The sequence below is a fragment of the Aulonocara stuartgranti genome (assembly GCF_965226115.1).
Source record: "Aulonocara stuartgranti genome assembly, chromosome: 3".
Classification (NCBI taxonomy): domain Eukaryota; kingdom Metazoa; phylum Chordata; class Actinopteri; order Cichliformes; family Cichlidae; genus Aulonocara; species Aulonocara stuartgranti.
The window spans coordinates 38,177,098-38,194,786 of record NC_138941.1 but is presented as its reverse complement, the minus strand read 5'-3'; the positions used below and the strand labels follow the sequence as shown (position 1 = coordinate 38,194,786).

Genomic DNA, 17,689 nt, shown 5'->3' with positions numbered 1-17,689 from the left:
TTCAGTCATAATCACGGAGGTCACCATATTAAAAGGTGTTAAAAGCTACTGCCCTATTCTCATTTTGACAAAACATAAATTATAGTAATGCTTTATCTAAGTGCAGCATTTGATACTATGGATAATAAAATAATTTTTGGCAGACTTGTAAATGAGGTGTTTTCTGGTTTAATCCTCAGAGCACATCTTTCAGGTATGAGATACATTGTAGCCATTTATATTTAAAAAAAAATCTGATTTATATCAATTTCAATTCAACTCAGTTTTATTGCTATAGAACCAAATGACAGCAACAGTTGCCATAATGTGCTTTATGTTCTAAGGTCAAGAGCCTGCAATAATATAGAAAAATCCCAGCAATCAGATGACTGTCTATGAGCAAGCATCACATCACATATCAGAATGTGACCAGGACATGTGGAGTCCCACAGGGTTCGATTCTCGGGCCACTACTTTTTATTCGACACTCTCCGGCAACCTAATTATTTACTTACTTATCACCTGCACAACTCCTGTGTAACACAAACTTATAATCAGCCAATCACATGGCAGGAACTCAGTGCATGTAGGCATATTCAAGACAGCCTGCTGAAGTTCGAACTGAGTGTCAAAATGGGGAAGAAAGGTGACTTACGGTAAGTAACTTTGAATGTAGCACTAGTGTTGGTGCCAACGATGCTAGTTTGAATATTTCAGAAACTGCTGATCTACTGACATGTTCTTGCTCAGAGCAGTACCTCTGAACATACAATATATCAAACCTTAAGGTAGATGGGCTAGAGTAGAAGGAAACTGAGGCTACAATTCACACAACTTCACCAAAATTGGACAAGAGAAAACTGAAAAAACCTTGCCTGATCTGATGAGTCTCGACTTCTGCTGCGACATTCAGGTGGTTGGGACAGAGGGTGGTGTAAACAACATGAAAGCATGTATCCATTCTGCCTTGTATCAACAGTTCAGGCCATGTTCAGGTAATGTAGTGGTGTGAGGGGTATTTTGGGACCCTTAGCACCAACTTAGCATCATTTAAACACCACAGCCTACCACAGCATTGTTGCTGACCTTGTCCACCTGTTTATGACCACAGTGTACCCATCATTTGGTGGATGCTTCCAGCTGGATAACACACGATGTCACATAGTTTTTGTAGTTGTTGTTGTTTTTTTAAGCTATTTAAGGTGCACTAAAAATACTCGGGTCTTTCAGCACCCATAAGCACTATAGACCCATAAACTTAAATGAGAGTCAGAGTTAGTTAATGACATAAATTATTGTATTTTTCTCACTTTGACTGCAAAGACAAAAGTCCAAGTTACATATTTTGGCGATTTAGGGCCAAGCAACATCATATTGATAACCAAATCAATATGCTTTAGAGGGATTTTCTCCAGTCTCCCTAAAATATCTTTAGATATCTACAGCTCTGTCAGAAAGCTGCTGCAAGAGCTGTAACAAGAACCAAGAGAACTGAGCACAATACTGATGTTTACACTGACTCCCAGTGAAGACATTGAGAGAGCTGCTACTTGTTTATAGGTCACTCAATAATCTCAGGCATACATACAATTCAGACAATCCCTAGACGAATTTATACCCAGGAGGACACACAGATCTTTAAGAAGCAGTCAGCTGGTATAACCTAAAGACACATCAGAACACACTAAAGATGCTTTCAACCACTTCCTCCACAGATGGATCCATCTTTCTGATAATCAGTGATTAATACAAACCAACTTCAGTTCTATTATCTGCATGTTCAGTTCCATTAGTGCGCTTTTATTTATTTTGGTTAGCATTTGAATCACTTCTCATTTATATTTATTGTATTCTATTTGAATCACCTATATGTTATTGCTAAAAATTGATTCTGTTTTGAATGTGGTCATGAGATTATGATCTCTTGCATCATCATGCTGATATTTTCTGTTTTCAGGCCTTTTTTCTTCTTAAAATATCAGAAAAAAAGATAACCCATAGAAACAAGCTAGCAAAATGTTAGTCCAGGATCAGTCCAAGAACAAATTAACCACTTAATGTCTATGAAAACGCTAAACATGAATGTGCAACTTCACTAAATGTTTTAGCACATTTATTTATATTTTTATGCTGTACATTAATTTGACATTTGGTGGCGGCCCCCTGCAAAGTTTAAAAATGGCATGGCACATAATCTTAGGCTTCAAAAACACTGCCAGTGGGGCTACAGTTCGGTTACAGTTGTAACAGTTACAGTGGTACAAAAACTGCTAGAACCATAAAAGCAACTACAAATAAATAAAGGTACCTAACACTTTGGCCTGTGTGCCACAGCCAGCTAATATTGTATCGTACTTCTATTTAAAACCATTACCAACTTGTGCACACCAAATCAGCTTTTTGTGCACCAACATGTATGATTGTATTGGCAGTGCTGTACATATCCAGGAGTAATGTTGTCCTGTAAGGCCACGATTCCCTGGAGCCCCCTGGTGGACTGCCATGGTGCTGCAGGTGGGGAGCAATAATAACGAACATTTAGCTTTGACATTACATTTATATAAATATGTAACTGTAGTATTTATTTCTATAAAAGTGAATTACAACTGGTAAGAGGAGGTGGCTAATTTGTGATATTACTCATTACACACATTGTCCAAAAAACTTTGCATATGACTGCGTAGAATTAGCAGCCTTTGCTGTTTTGTTTTGGGTTTTTTTAAAATAAATTTATCCAAAAAATATATTACTTTCACTTGTATTTTGATTAGAGAAAGATTTATTATTGGTTGGCCCCATGGGATTTTCTATTTTTTAAGTGGCCCGCAGCACTATTGACTTTGGGAATGGCCGCTGTAAGGTAGCAGCAGGCTCCTGCCTGTAAAAGTAAAAGTATAGTTGCAAATTCTTTGGCAAGGCTTTAGCTGGAAAAAAAGACATTGCATAAGCATTTGGAAATGTTTCCAGAAACTTCTGAGTTTGATAGCGGAACATATTTACGTAACTTTCTCTAGCTTTCAAACAGTGGTATATAAATCTTAATTTGTAGTGCTTGGGTCAGCGCCATGGCCAGCTGAGGTTTGCGTGACCTTTGCAGTCTCCTGCACCTGTTTTGCACATACCCATGTGCATCACCATCTCCATATATATACAAGTTCAAAAGCTCAGGTCAAACTGTGATCATCGCTCATGAAAGCAACTTGTTCTCTTTTCATTAATACTGTGTAGTCTTTCAGAAATGATCATGATACTTTATGTAATTTCCCCCTCATGTCTCCTCCTGTCAGTCATTGTTCTTGTTAGTGCGACCAGTCTTGTTCAGGACAGAGTTGAGTTCATTCAGCAGATTTGGAGGGAGTATAGCTTCCCCACCCAGAGCAGGTCTTTTATTGACCGTCTTACAGCCGCTTTGAGGGAGAACAGGCAAAGGCATGGGTTGCATGTGTCTGGAAGAAGATGGTGACGGGAGCCGTAGAGGCAGGCAAACATCCACTGAAGTTCTTCTGCTTGGGATTGCTGGGGGTTTGAATGGTTCATTGGACTTTGGAACAGCTATGGGGTTGGATTTTGGAGCACCCATGGTACTGGACTTTGGAGCACCTATGGTGTTGGACTTGAAGTGGGGACTAGGATCCTTGGCGGGCCTCCATTCTCCATCTCCAAGAGAAACCCTCCTTTCGGTTGTCTATAGGTAAACATGGCAGATATAGATGTAGTGAAATCACAGACTCTTCAATCTTATAATCACTCATAGCATGATGCATGATGACAAGAATAAAACTAAAGCTAAATAAAAAGCTAAAGCTAAATAAAACTAAAGTTTTTCACAGTCTATCAGATAGGCCCGTGTTGGTGTTGTTTCTGTATCATCATAATAATGTTGGTCCAGGATGAACATGACAACTGACCAATCATCTGATATCTTAGGGATGTGGTGTTATTAGGTGTATGGTGACTGGTCTGCAGGAATACTGATCCTGGACTAATATTTTTTCTCTGATGTAGGAGCAACACCAACACAAGGATATGAGATTGTGTGTTTTCTGCTCTGTGGCAGGTGGTGTGAGCTCCAGACTACCTGTGACCATGAACTAAGCAGTAAAAGAAAAATGGAAGCATGGTCTGATGGCAAACATAGCCATATTTTGAAACTCTTGAAAAACTAATAATAATACTAATATTAATATTGATCGATTACTTTCCAACCTAACCATGGCAGCAAATAAGAGCTATAAAGAAAAAACCATCAGTTCTCAGCCTCCTAGTAGATACACCTATGGTATAAATGTGAAAATCCAACGTAACTTCTTTTGTGAGTTATTACATTCACAAGATTTTCAGAAAACATGACCTCTGACCTTGGGATCAGGGTCAGAGGACCTTGAGGTCGATGTTACAGAGATTTGAAGTCATCTGAGTTTTTTAGTAGATGCACCTTTGGTATCAATTTGAAAATCCTACATTCCCTCATTCTTGTGTTCACAAAGCCACGCTGCCAACCACAACAATACCCCCCATCAGCCTTTTATGGCTGAGGGGTAAAAAAACATTGAGTTCCTCACCTGTTTGCTAGAGTTGAGGTTCTGAGGCAGCACCTTGCTCCCTTCAGTTAGAGCTCCACCTCTGGTGGATTTGTGATCTGCCATTTCTTTTGAGTTGGTGGATGCATGAAGGTCAGAACCATACTGAAGGCACAAGGCAGACATCATGGAAACGGGTTATATATCATTTAAAACAACATTATTTTCATTTATTGTCTTTGTATGCTCTGTAAGGTCCAGCTCTGCATGTATGAGACCTGTGCAGTAAAATGGAGTAGATGAGGAATAACATGAATGAATAGACTAATGATGACTCCAAGACGCACTAAAAACTGGATGTCTGCCCTTGACTGTGTGAGAATGAAGGAAGGAAAGAAAAGAGAAACAGAACTGTCAGCAACAATATTTGTTTTTGAAAGTATGAATAATTAATAAAAAGCATGATATTGCTCCTTAGTCTAAAATATCTACGTGCCGGTTCAGTTTTCAGTCAGATTGAGACAAGCATCCTTAATAATGAGGGGAAGTCAAAGACTGATGATACTCTGTTCCAGTACAGCTGTCTGGCTGCGCTCTGATCTCCAGCTAAACTTTCTCTTTAACAATGTCCCCTTTTAAATCACCGTGACCCCCCCCCCCCCCCTCCCCCAACGTGTAAAACCGTCTCTCTTAAACAAATCCTTATTTCATCAATGCCAGGACCTGTCCTTGGACCTTTACACCCTCCCCCAACTCTCGAACACCCGCCATCACCCATTCTACCTTGCTTCAGAATGAGGTTCTCTATCGCCAGTTGCTATGGAAACTGTTGGAGCACAATGCTCGCTAACAGGTAAGGTAAGGGAAATCAAGAACAAGTGCTTTCCGTCGACTTTCTCATCTGCACTTTCTCTCTGCCCTTCCCACAAGTCCCGCGTCCTTCCCTCAAGCCTCGGCGTTGGAAGCTGACAATCCTGATATTTAGCAGATTTGGGAAGAGAATTCTAATATTTTTAGCCGGCTCCGGTCTGCTATAGATTTAGTTGTTGCAGAGCAAAGAGCTTCTGCAAAGAGCGAGGAGGAGGGGGAAAGTCCACTGAAATAAACACCTTGAAACACTTAGAAACAACAGACAAAAATTGCCTTCCCCTTTAGATCAATCTCTCCCCGACAGTGTTGCCCTTTTTACTTTCTAACCCAAACTAAGGCACTAAAAGGCTTTTACAGTAAGCACCTGTGATAAACAACACTTTGCTGCAGACGGGTTCCCATAAAGGGAGACAGCCAGAGTGCTAATACAGATGAAATGTGCTGAGCATACAATACAGAGCTGGCAAATCTTCCTTCGATCTTTCAGTTAAGGACGAGTGTGAAGTTCAACTTTGGTCTTTTACTTGAAAATGAGCAAAAAATAGACACCAGTGTTGAGTCTAATGAGAAAATAAGACGCCGTTTCTCTTGGAGGGTGGCAGAAATGACTGCGAGAGTGAAAATTAATACAGGATTATGACACGTGCGTAGCTGTTCTCCCCTTGGTTTGCTTTGCCCTGCATTATTTATGTCATATGTGCTGTGTCAGCGACTGACAGCGACAACACTTAGCTCTATCTGCAGGCTAAGTACCACAATGTGATTGTTACAGTCGCCTTGACCTTATTCTCACAGCTTTTCCACATAAAGTGATTTATGTTATTGCTGAGTGACCTCGAAAACTTTACAGTTCTCTCCCCTGTTTATGTATTTTTGTCTGCCTCACCGTACAATGGAAAAGGATGATTGGGAGAAAAACATATGATTTATCATATCTCCTTGTTCTGAGATATGGATTGTAAAAAAAAGATGATTTATTCTGTCTGTATTTGAGGGTATTTTTCATCCAAATATGGAAGAGAAAAGGAGGAGGATATGTCCACAGCGTGCATGTCACATTCACTGATATTTTTGGCTCACGACACTGCAATAAAAGGCTTAGAGAGGGATGCACATAGTTCTCCTGCAGTCCTGCAGCTACGCCGCACACTTCAGCGTCTACTCATTAAATTGCCTTATCGAGCGTCTGCATGAGAGAATTCCTCGCTCCTGTTTTAACTTCCTCTCTAGTTGCGCGTCATCTTACCTTCATCCTGATGATGTCTGTCACCCAGTTGACCTGCGTCTCCCTCTTGTCGCAGCAGAAATGCCTGAGGAGGAGAAAGCTTGGTCACATCAGTCGCTGATTTCCACCTCATTATTTTCACACCCATTTTAATCAGGTAGCTGGACTTGGTGAGTCACAGCAGTGGACACAGTTTCTTCTGAGGGGATCACCGAATAAAAAAATAAATAAAAGACTGCGCCATAGCTGCACCTTTGATTCTGTAAATCTGCATTAATAAAGTCTATATAAGCAGCAACGATTAGTTTTGTGAGAAATAATCTTGGATGAAGGTTTAAAGTAATACCTGGCATGCACTGTACTCCAGGTTTGCTATTATTAAAAGAGAAATAAAACATACAGTACTGTGAAAAACTGGTTTCTCAGTTTTTGCATATTTGTCACACTTACATGTTTCAGATCATCAATCAAAACTTAACATTGGACAAACATAACCAGAGTAAACACAAACATGTTTAAAAGGTTAAAAGTTATCCAACCCTACCCGGCCCTTTGTGTGAAAACATAATTGCCCCCTAAGCCTAATAACTGGTTGTGCAAGAACTGCAATCAAGTGTTTGTGATAACTGACACTGAGTCTTTTACATCACTGTGGAGGAATTCTGGCCCACTCATCATTACAGAATGGAGCGGTCTAGTAATGTTTCTTTGACCCATTCAGAGTCGTCCTGAAGCAGCAAAGCAGCCCCAGACCGTGTCACACTACCACCACCATGTTTGACTGCTGTATGATGAGTTTTTTTCTAAAATGCTGTGTTAGTTTTATTCCACATGTAACAGGACTTAGCCCCTCCAAAAAGTTCACCTTTTGTCTCATCAGTCCACAGAATATTTTACCAAAAGTCTCTGAGATCATCAAGAGGGTTTTTTGGTAAATGTGAAACAAGCCTTTGAGTTCTTTTTGATCACCAATGATTTTCTCCTTGTTCTCTCCCATGGATGCCATTTTTGCCCAATCACTTTTCTTATTGATGAATCATGAACTCTGACCTCAGCAGGTCTGACAATAGTCAGCCGTGGGTGTGGCTACTGAAACTGACCTCAGCTTTCCAAAAATTGTCGTAATCCCAATAAATTAACGATTTAACAAGCTCCATTGGTATTATGGGGCCTTACCCCCCTGCCCCTAAAAACTGAACTCTTTATTTAAAAACTGAATTTAGTACTTACTCTGGTTACCTTTTGCGAATGTTTAATGATATGAAACAAATAAGGGTGACAAATATGCAAAAAACAAAGACAATCAGGAATGGAGAAAATACTTTTTCACAGCACTGTAACAAAGTCATGTGGCCACACATATATAGGATGTTACTCTTGGCATTCAACTGCTGCATTCACGCTGATAAAACTACAGCAGAAAGTTTTGTGAGGGACTAATTAACATGAAGGTTAAAGCAGAAGTGTGTGTTTCACCACATCCACAGATAAAATTAACATCAAATAAAATTCACTGAATTAATGTGCAATCACTGTAATTTTGTATCTTCTGCAGGACTGTAATATAATATTTGAATTATTTTGACTATAGCTTGGCTGAATACTCGATTATGTGAAAATCCATATTCCCCATATAATGAAGGCTTTAAATTCAACATATAATCAGCACTGGGTAATAATAACTCGTACCTAAACCTTAACTTATAGCTCGTGGATGGAAGTGCACCAACAAAAACTCTGAAACTGGGGATTTCTGAAGCACACACCCATATCAGGTTACTAACAACTCACTTTTCTAACAACTCACTTTTAATCATTACTTCATGTTCATATTTTCGATTCTAGGACATCAAACGTGCACTTTTTTTGTCTAAATGTGATGGACCTTTGTCGAATGTTTCAAAGAACCGCTCGTTTCCTTCTTTACTTGCTAAAAGACCTACTGGCATGTAAGCTAGTCAAAGTTAGTCAAATAAAAATGTGAAAAATTATGTTTCTTGTAGCAATAACGAATTAATTTTCTTACGTTCTTCCACTACTGAAAGCAGTACCAATAACACTGGAGTGTATCGATGCCCCAGTTAAGACCTGAAGCCTGTTTAACACCAGGTTTTCGGTAAACATCCCTAGCCCCATGTCTACTGATTCTACATGTTAATACCTGCTTACAGAGATGAGTTTGACAGACAGCTATGAAAAGATGAACTAGAAGCTAGCACGTTGACTTAATGTTACTGGTAGTTGCTAACAGTTAGAGGACATTACTCGTTTCATGTCTCTTTTTTGTGATCAGGATAATTATGCTTCATTTCCTCACCGAGGTTTTAAACGCTGACATGCTTTGACATTAAGGGAATGAAGAACACTTGCTTAAATCTTTCAGGAGCTTATAGGGTCACCTGACTTTGCTGGCATCACATCACAGGTATTAAAAAAATGTAAAAAATCTGATAAAATTAATAAATAAAGTGTGATTCTAACTATTAGATTCTTTCTGTTTTGGAGAGAGTTTAAAGCAGAAAAGGGTCAAACGTACAACGACGACTCATAGAACGTCAATGTGTTACTCACAATTGTTGCTTATCAGTGCAGATGGTGAAGCCCCAGCTGTGAAAAGAGGGAAGAGACAGTTCAGACTTGGAAATTGGGATTCTGCAAATCTAAATTTGCAATTTCCTGCATACTGGTATAATTCAAAAACAGGGTTCACAAGTTTCTCTAAAAGAAACGGTGAACGTTCAAAAATCCCACTTCACATAAACAACTTTAAACAACTTGAGAAAGTACTGTAAAGATAGTAGAAGGTCAAAACCTTTTCACGAACATCCAAAGAGGAAAGAGAGTTCCCAGCAAACACTGGGTGCCAAACAGTGGAATTAATTAAGCTAATTAGTGCAGTTTCAGCCCACATGTTTATGCATGAGCAGACATCAATATGCTCTGGGCCAAACTGTACAATACACAGAGCACACGCTGTTCACCTATAAGCCTTAAAGTATATTTTGTTAGGAGGGCTGCAAAAGACAGAACTTCTGACATGCTGGAGCGGTGAGCGAATCTGCTGGGGGTAAAAACAGATGATCGCATGAACACGGTTTACTGCGCCAAGCTGCGGTATTAGCTAAAAGGAACGACCCTCTTCCCACACTCCACCATTTCCATGCACTCAAAAGCCTATCGATACATGGACACGTGTGCGCTTCGGTGTAAATTAACCTGCGCGGGGGTAACATAAGGTGAAAAGACCACCTTCCTAGAGAATGCGCTTTCCTCAAAAACCTTTGCAGCAGCAGCTGAAAAGAAGCAGAAAAGTAGGGAGAAGAACAAAGCGAAGAGGGGTTGGAGAGAGCCAGCAGCCTGGAGCACCACTCCTGTGAGTGAGGGCAGCAGATCCAGCCCAGCAGTAGGCCGCTCACAAATAGACCTCAACCTAATGAGGTACTGGAGCGCTGCCTCTTCCTAACCCTCTCACTACGACTCTCTCCATTCTCCTCAGCACTCTGTCTTTATTTCTTTATTCGCTGTATGACTTCTCCCACAGCCCACTCAACAGTATATGATACCAGCCTGCATCTTTCTGCATCTCTCCCTCTTTTCCCTCATCTCTCCGTCTCCCACTCCTGCTCTCTTATCCGGGTTTCCTCGCCCTGAAGGACTTCGTAATGCAGACAATCGTTGTCTGGGGTCATTTCTCACTTTTTTTTTGTTCGACTCGACAGTCCGACACGGGGAAAATTATGAGGAATTATAATCGCGCGATGTGAAATATAGAATAAATGTCCTCTTTGTTTGACCAACAAGAAATGCTGGCATGTGTCATCAATTCCAATAACAGAGGATCATTAAAATAAAACAGTGGCGGCAATGTTTTTCTACTTGCGGGAACAGAGTTTAATAATTTGTATTTGTTAAAACGCAATTACATTTAATCAATTTCATTACAGTGAAAAATAAGATGGGGTCAGGAGGGTCTTGGGCATGGATGTCAAACATAAGGCCTGAGGGCCAGAAATGGCCTGGGAACGACTCTAATCCGGCCCCACTGGATGCATTTGGAAAATGTAAAGCTAGGCATAAATGTTTTTACTTTTAGTTAGAAGTGTTGCAGCTTTTCATACTAACAAAGACCTCTCGTAATAGATAAACAATTAAATAACAGAAACATTCCCGTCTTTTCACTATTGACTATAAAAATGTCTGTTTTCGGTTTTATTTGTTTTTCACAATGGGTCCACAGAAATAAGGACATTTTCTACGAATTAACAGAAGCTTTCTGTTTTATAATAACAGGACCATCTGGGCATTGAGCTGCCAGGATTTAGTCCTGTAATTTTACACATTTACTTCTTACAATTTAAGACTGAAAGCTTTCAGATTACAGCAGCATTTCTTTATCATGTGGAAAAACTGTGAAGTACTGTTGAAATTGTCCTTGTTCACATATTAAAATATGTCAGGGACTAATGTGTAGTTAAACTTCTTTACACTGACAGAAAGGAGAGTTTCACTGGCCCCATTTAAGATTAAAGTGAGGTGTATGTGACCCACGATGTAAAATCAGTTTTACATCCCTGGTTTTAGGGGAGGGGTGGGTGGCAAAACTTTGAGGGTCGAGGAAGGGAAAGAGGAAATACAGCGTCACTTCCAGGAGGACTGATTTGGTAAGAATGTACGCATGTGTGGACGGAGGAAGAAGACTCAAATGCAGACACTTGGAATTAAACTATAATTTTAAAAAACGTGAGACGTTTATTTGTGGCTTGGAAATACTACAAAATGGCACAAAAATGCAGATGCACACTGACGGGAGACTAACTAGAACTGGGAAAAACTAAATGCTAAACACAAAAGACAAAGAACAAAACCTTGAACATGATTAAAAATCTGAACATGGAAAAACCTGCAAACATAGAGGCATCGAAAAATGACAAGAACTCAACAAATGACTTGACAAGGACTAAATGAAAACGCACAGACTAAATGCGCATAGGAGTTGATCAGGGGAAGTGGAAATACATGGGGAAACAGCTGATTAGAGTCAACATAATACCCAATGAACATGTGACACCAGACCTCTTCAAAATAAAACAGGAAACATAATGAGACGCAGAAACACATGAAGGGCGAGGGAGACTTAAACACAGGGGTGAAGACACAAGGGGATTCGAATAAACAAACTTTAACAGGGCAACATGGGCAAAATAGAAATGAACTTAGAGAAGCTAATGAACTTTAACATAAACCATAAACATAAAAATATATTAAAACTCAAAACGCTGGATCGAATGATCGTGATTGTGACGATGCAGCATCCGTTTTTGGTAAAGATGACTCACCCGCATGCAAATATGCCAGAAAAATGTCCACGGGGGGTTCGGAAAAATCACAAAATCTGCTTTGTATTTGTTGCCTGACCCCGGTGACACAGGCAGTTGTGTCTGCGATTCAGCAGAGAATTTGTGCCACTGTTGTTTTACCGGTGGAAGAGAGAAAGTGACCTGTGTTTTTTCAGTAAAATCTCTGAGGCAATGAAGGCCCTTCGGTGGCGGAACAATTACACAATGGTGCAAATTAATAAATGCACATTAGCGGCACAACACAGGACTTCACCACAGGCTGGAAGGCAGAACATCCATTTTCCTGGAATTATACAGGCTGCAGAAGATGCTTTACTCTATGTTATGACTAAAACCTATTCCGCTATTCCAAATTAGTTTTGTCCATTTGCAGCTGTAATTTTATCAGCAGAGATGCGGATGCATTTCACTTAAACAGTCAAAGAACCAAAACATAAAAAAATAAAATCTCCCACGGTGTACTATTTACATTTTTGCTTCTAGACATTTTGTCCTGTGGTTTTAAGAAAGTGGATTTGTGTTTTCTCCCCGGTTTATTGCTCGCTTTAAACAACCTAGCATCAGGTATTAAAAGCAGTGCTTTCACATTAATTCCACTGCAGCTGTACTCGCTAATCAACAGTGAAGATGAAAACTAACAGCATGCACCAAATCAAGACGTGTATACAAGACTGCGAATTGGGATGTTTACATTATTCCAGTACAGGAGGAAAAAAAAAAGGGTAAATCCTTCTCTCAATTGTATAATTTTAAGGAGGATGTTTTATTATACAGGATGTGTGAGTGCTGCTTACTTGGTTGGAGGTTTGAGCCTCTTCTTCAGGCCCAGGTAACACTTCACATCCTTCAGTGGGATTGTTTTCTCGGCTTTAGCGCTCTGCAAAACCAAACCAAACACACTTTGAGCAGGTAAGGTGGCACAGCAAAGACTGCATTCAGCAACAAACACAGAGACACTCATGGCCATTTTTATAGGTACACCTGTTCAGCTACTTGTCAATGCAAATATCTAATGAGCCAATCATGTGGCAGCCACTCAATTTATTTAAGCATGTAGATGAAACTGAGCAACAGAATGAAGAATAAAGGTAGTTTAAGTGATTTTGAATGGTACCACACATGCTGGTCAGAGTATTTCAGACACTGCTGATCTGCTGGGGATTTTCCCCCCCCCAACCATCTCTAGGGTTTACAGAGAATGGTCTGGAAATGAGAAAATACTAATATAACACGAGCGGCAGTTCTCGGGAAAAAAACGACGTCTTGATGTCAGAGGTCAGAGGAGAATGACCAGACAGCTTTGAACTGATAGGAAGGAAACAGTAGCTCAAATAGCCTCTCTTTATGGACATGAGCATCTCTGAATAGACAACACATTGAACCTTGAGGCACATGAAGACCCAACCAGTGACAGTTAACATTAAACAATAAAATGTGGAAAATGTTGCCTGGTCTGATAAGTGTCGATGTTACAGTCACATGGTAGGGTCAAACATCCTCCACAGTCACCAGATCTTAATCCAACACAGCACCTTTGGGATGTGGTGGAACAGGACATTCACATCATGAATGTTAAATATGCACCAAATGTGTGATGATGCCATGTCAACATGGGGCAAAATCTCTGACTTAAGGCAGTCCTGAAGGTAAAAAGGAGTCCAGGTCGGTACCAGCGAGACGTGCCTAATAAAGTGGCCAATGGGTGAACACTCTGTTCCTGAGTGATGGTGTTGAATAATGGTCAGGAAAGTGTTACTGCAGAACATAGACAATGGCACAGCAGAGCTCACCTTTGACATTTTGGATATAAAACCTCCTTCTTTTCTAATATTAGCAGGAACCTTTGTCATAATTCGTGTATAAATATTTGAGTTCTGGGCCAAACCGTGTTTTGTGAGGTCACTGTGACCTCGAACTATCAAATCAGTTCGCTTGAGTCTAAGAGAAAGCTTGCACCATACATGATTAAATTCCCTCCAGGTCCTTCCAGGATGAAGCGCTCAAAAGGATGAGACGGACGTGAGGCCAGAATGTGAGGTCGCATGTACCTTGACCTTTGAAAACCGTAATCTAATCAGTTTTTCCTCAAGCCAAAGTGAATGCTTATGTCAAATTTTAAGAATCCCCTCTAGGCATTCGACATATGTCGGATTCAAGACGATGGGCGGATGGTCAGATGGACTGACGGATGGACCAAAACATGATGCCCCCGACTGCCAGCTGTCACCAGAATGGAGGCGTACAAAGGAAAAACTGCATATTGTTTGGAATAATTATCTAAATTCAAGGGGGAGAAATAATTAAATTTACTGAAATAATTAAAACTACAATAAAATGCCAACAAGTGCCATTCCACAGAATCGCAACACAAATCATTACCGGCAAAAACCTCTTCTTCCAACTGACAAAGAACAAAGTGAAAGAGAACAAAGTGAGCGAAATCAAAGTTGTAGCTTTGCCTCTGACACCTACACATCACAACCCACCACACATTCAGTGTTTCATCCAGCATAATCTGCACTAAGTACAGACCTGGCAGTAATTGCAGAGGCCAAGGAATATCAATTAAGTTCCAGTAACACTTCTAATTTCTCCTGCATTTATGCAGTAATTAGCTACTCTGGTGCGACCTTAAAATAATTAAATAAATAAATGAAGCTTTCAGTGAAAGTACACCTCCCCGTACACACAGCACCAACCTTATCCATTTCCCCCCTCCCACCTACCCCTCACCACCCAAGCCTACTGCCAGAACTACTGCACCCCCATCAATTATTAACACTTCTTCACACTCCTTTACGAATCCTATGTTTCTGCAGAAATGTGCTGAGGAAAAGCCCTCTAGGGAGCTCGGTCCTGCTGGTCGTCTCTCAAGCACGCGTCGCATTCTTTCCCTTTTAAAAAAAATTTTCCTTCTTAATTTGAAAATTTGGAACCTTGAGACAAACACGTTGCCGGGGAGACGAAGCGCAGACCGGCTGGATTTTTGGTCTGTTTCGGTCGTAGTCGTATCGGCTCCATTCAAACACATTTCGGCTTTCTTGAGCAGCTCCATAACCTTTTAAATTACCCCGGGATTAATGGCGCACTCTGTTCGCCGGAGACACTGTGTTTCCATGGCGGCGAGTGTTTGCTGTAAATGTGACAGCAGATTAAGGCGAAAGTGTACTTACTTTGATATCCCTGTAGAGCAGCAGCTTCTCTGAATGAAGCACAACATACTTGTCCTGAAATTTGTGCCCTGACAGCAGTTTGGAGCATCCGTCACTGAACTTCAGATAGTCGCCTTTCAGAAAATGCTTCTGATCTGTTGTGAAACAGGGAAACGCTGTATTGGAAAACAGAGAATTCAAGGGGTTCTGGGTTCGCTCACAAATCTGTTGACCTGTACTTATTTTTAATGAATGCTTTTAATTCAGTAAAATATATGCAGGGTTGGTTGGATACTACCACCACACAAGCTGCACATTTTGTCCAAACTAAACTAAAACTGTACTCACTGAAGGGCATCTACCTGTTACTGTGTCTGCCTGCTCCAACTACATATCCATTCACTTTAGCTAACAAACTGTAACATGTTTGCATCTATAACCACGCACAAGTTTGAATTTTGGGGGATACAGTCAAATATATACATGACTTTTATCCATCACTATTTAATTACTTAGCTAACCACCTGTAGTTATTGTCCACTGTAATTTCATATACCTATATCCTTTTATGTAATACTTACAGCTCTAACGCCATCAACTGTAATTAAATACATTGTACTTGTTTTTAAATGTTAACTCATTTATTTAGTGCAATGGTTTATTTATTTTATTGCTTTATTTTTAGCTGCCATTTTTACTCTGTTTAATTTTCATCAAACTATTTCCTAGAACTGAAAGTACCTGGCCTATCAACTGCTTTAGCTTGATGTTTAGACCACTTATTAATTGTGGCTAATAGCAACAACACGGTTAGCATTAACTTCAAGCTATACTTACTTACACTCTGAATTGATTTAAATACAGCTTTAAATAATTTCCTTACATCACCCCTCCACCACCGTGCTTCACAGCTGGTAATGAGGTGTTTGTGCTGATATGCAGTGTTTGGTTTCCTTCAAGTATTGTGCTGTGTATTATGGTCAAACATCTCCACTTTGTCCAAAGAACAGAAGTTTTGTGGTTTGTTTCGATGCAACTTTATACACCTAAACTATGCTGCCATGTTCTTTTATGAGAAAAGGGGCATCCTCTACCGAACCTGAAAACAGGCCATGCTCGTTGAGACTTTTTCTAAATGTTCTTTCATGAACTTTAACATTTAACAAGCTAATTGACTCCTGTAGAGTCTGACATTTAGCCCTTGAATGTTTCCACTTGTAAATAATCTAATAATCTCTCACTCTAGAATGATGGACTTCAAATTGGTTGGAAATGTCTTTATAACCCTTCCCAGAATGATGGGCAGCAACAATTGCTTCATTAAGATCGTTTCTGCTTAGCATTTTGTTAAAACGCATCTGTTTGCTTCAGACCAGCAAACTTCAAGACTTCTGTTTTACCTTTCAATGCTCACACTTGCCGATGATGAGATGGTCAAGTGCACTTGATTAGCAGCACATGGCTGATACTTAACTATAACTAAAATACTTTCTATGAAAGCAGTAAGACTTAGTTTTCTGGCTTTTTAAATAAATAAAGACACTTTTTGAGTTGTTCTTCATCAAAGAGTGTATGCACCCAATCTCAAAGCCTTCATTCATGTCCTGATATGCTAATCCAGGGGTAGGTAACTCCAGGCCTCCAGTGCCGGTGTCCTGCAAGTTTTAGATGCGTCCTTGATCCAACACAGTGATTCAAATTGCTAAATTACTAAAGGACACCTGTCTGACTGCTGAAGTTCTCCAGAGGCCTGGAACTAATCATTTGATTCAGGTGTGTTGACCCAGGGTGAGATCTAAAACCTGCAGGACACCGGCACTTCAGGCCTGGAGTTGCCTACCCCTGTGTTAATCATACAATTTCATTACTTTTATGAACAAATACTATGAACAAAAGTGTTGTACTTGTACTACCCTGGAGTAAAAGCACAAAAAAGCACAACATGGCTGGGTATTATGAGTTTAAACTAAACTATTATAATATAAAAAACAGTCATCAATAAATGAACAAATGAGCTGTTGAGGAATAATGATGATCTGAGAAATAGTAATGCTGGATAACAAGATATGGAACAGCTGCTTCTTCTTTTGTAACATCTACAGCATACTCTACCTTCCCCAAGAAGTTTGAAACCTACAAACTTCTTTATAACAAGAAAAGCAGAGCTGGGGTAGTCCAAGGAGCTCCACTCCAACACCTGCTCAAGAATCTTCTCACTGTGGTGCAACGGTCGCTCTGTTAAAAAAAATACATGAATTAATTAATAATAATTTAGCTCAGAAACAGAGAAATGATTAAAGATAAAGTATAGCAAAGATGGCAGAGATCTGAAGACAAAGTGGTCGCAAAAGTCTTTTGTGTTCTCTGATCTCACACGAATTATAAACACACAAAACAAAACCACATCATAAAATCCATGACAAACTCCAGTTAGCTAAATAACAAAATTATGTTGTTTCCCCCCCAGTTTCATCACAGAACAGATTAAATTATCTACAGCATATCAGGGCCTGATTATAAAAACACACTCATGTGCAAAATAGACCTATTATCTCTTCTTAATTGGCGAACAGGGTACATGCTATC

At 39.9% G+C, this 17,689-nt stretch overlaps 1 protein-coding gene across 7 annotated transcripts in view; it reads right to left on the bottom strand.

Moving 5' to 3' along the window:
- Window positions 1-1,254: 1,254 nt before the first annotated feature.
- The window catches only part of arap2 (ArfGAP with RhoGAP domain, ankyrin repeat and PH domain 2), a 176,490-nt gene continuing 160,055 nt past the window's right edge, over window positions 1,255-17,689 (bottom strand). For all 7 annotated transcript variants that reach the window (XM_082526030.1, XM_082526031.1, XM_082526028.1 and 4 more), the window contains exons 27-33: window positions 17,216-17,338; window positions 15,125-15,258; window positions 12,746-12,828; window positions 9,166-9,201; window positions 6,616-6,679; window positions 4,542-4,664; window positions 1,255-3,664 (exon numbers count right to left, since the gene is read on the bottom strand). In XM_082526030.1, the coding sequence (XP_082382156.1) occupies window positions 3,263-3,664; window positions 4,542-4,664; window positions 6,616-6,679; window positions 9,166-9,201; window positions 12,746-12,828; window positions 15,125-15,258; window positions 17,216-17,338 (965 nt within the window). In that variant the 3' untranslated portion in view covers window positions 1,255-3,262. The remainder of the gene's footprint in view (window positions 3,665-4,541; window positions 4,665-6,615; window positions 6,680-9,165; window positions 9,202-12,745; window positions 12,829-15,124; window positions 15,259-17,215; window positions 17,339-17,689) is intronic.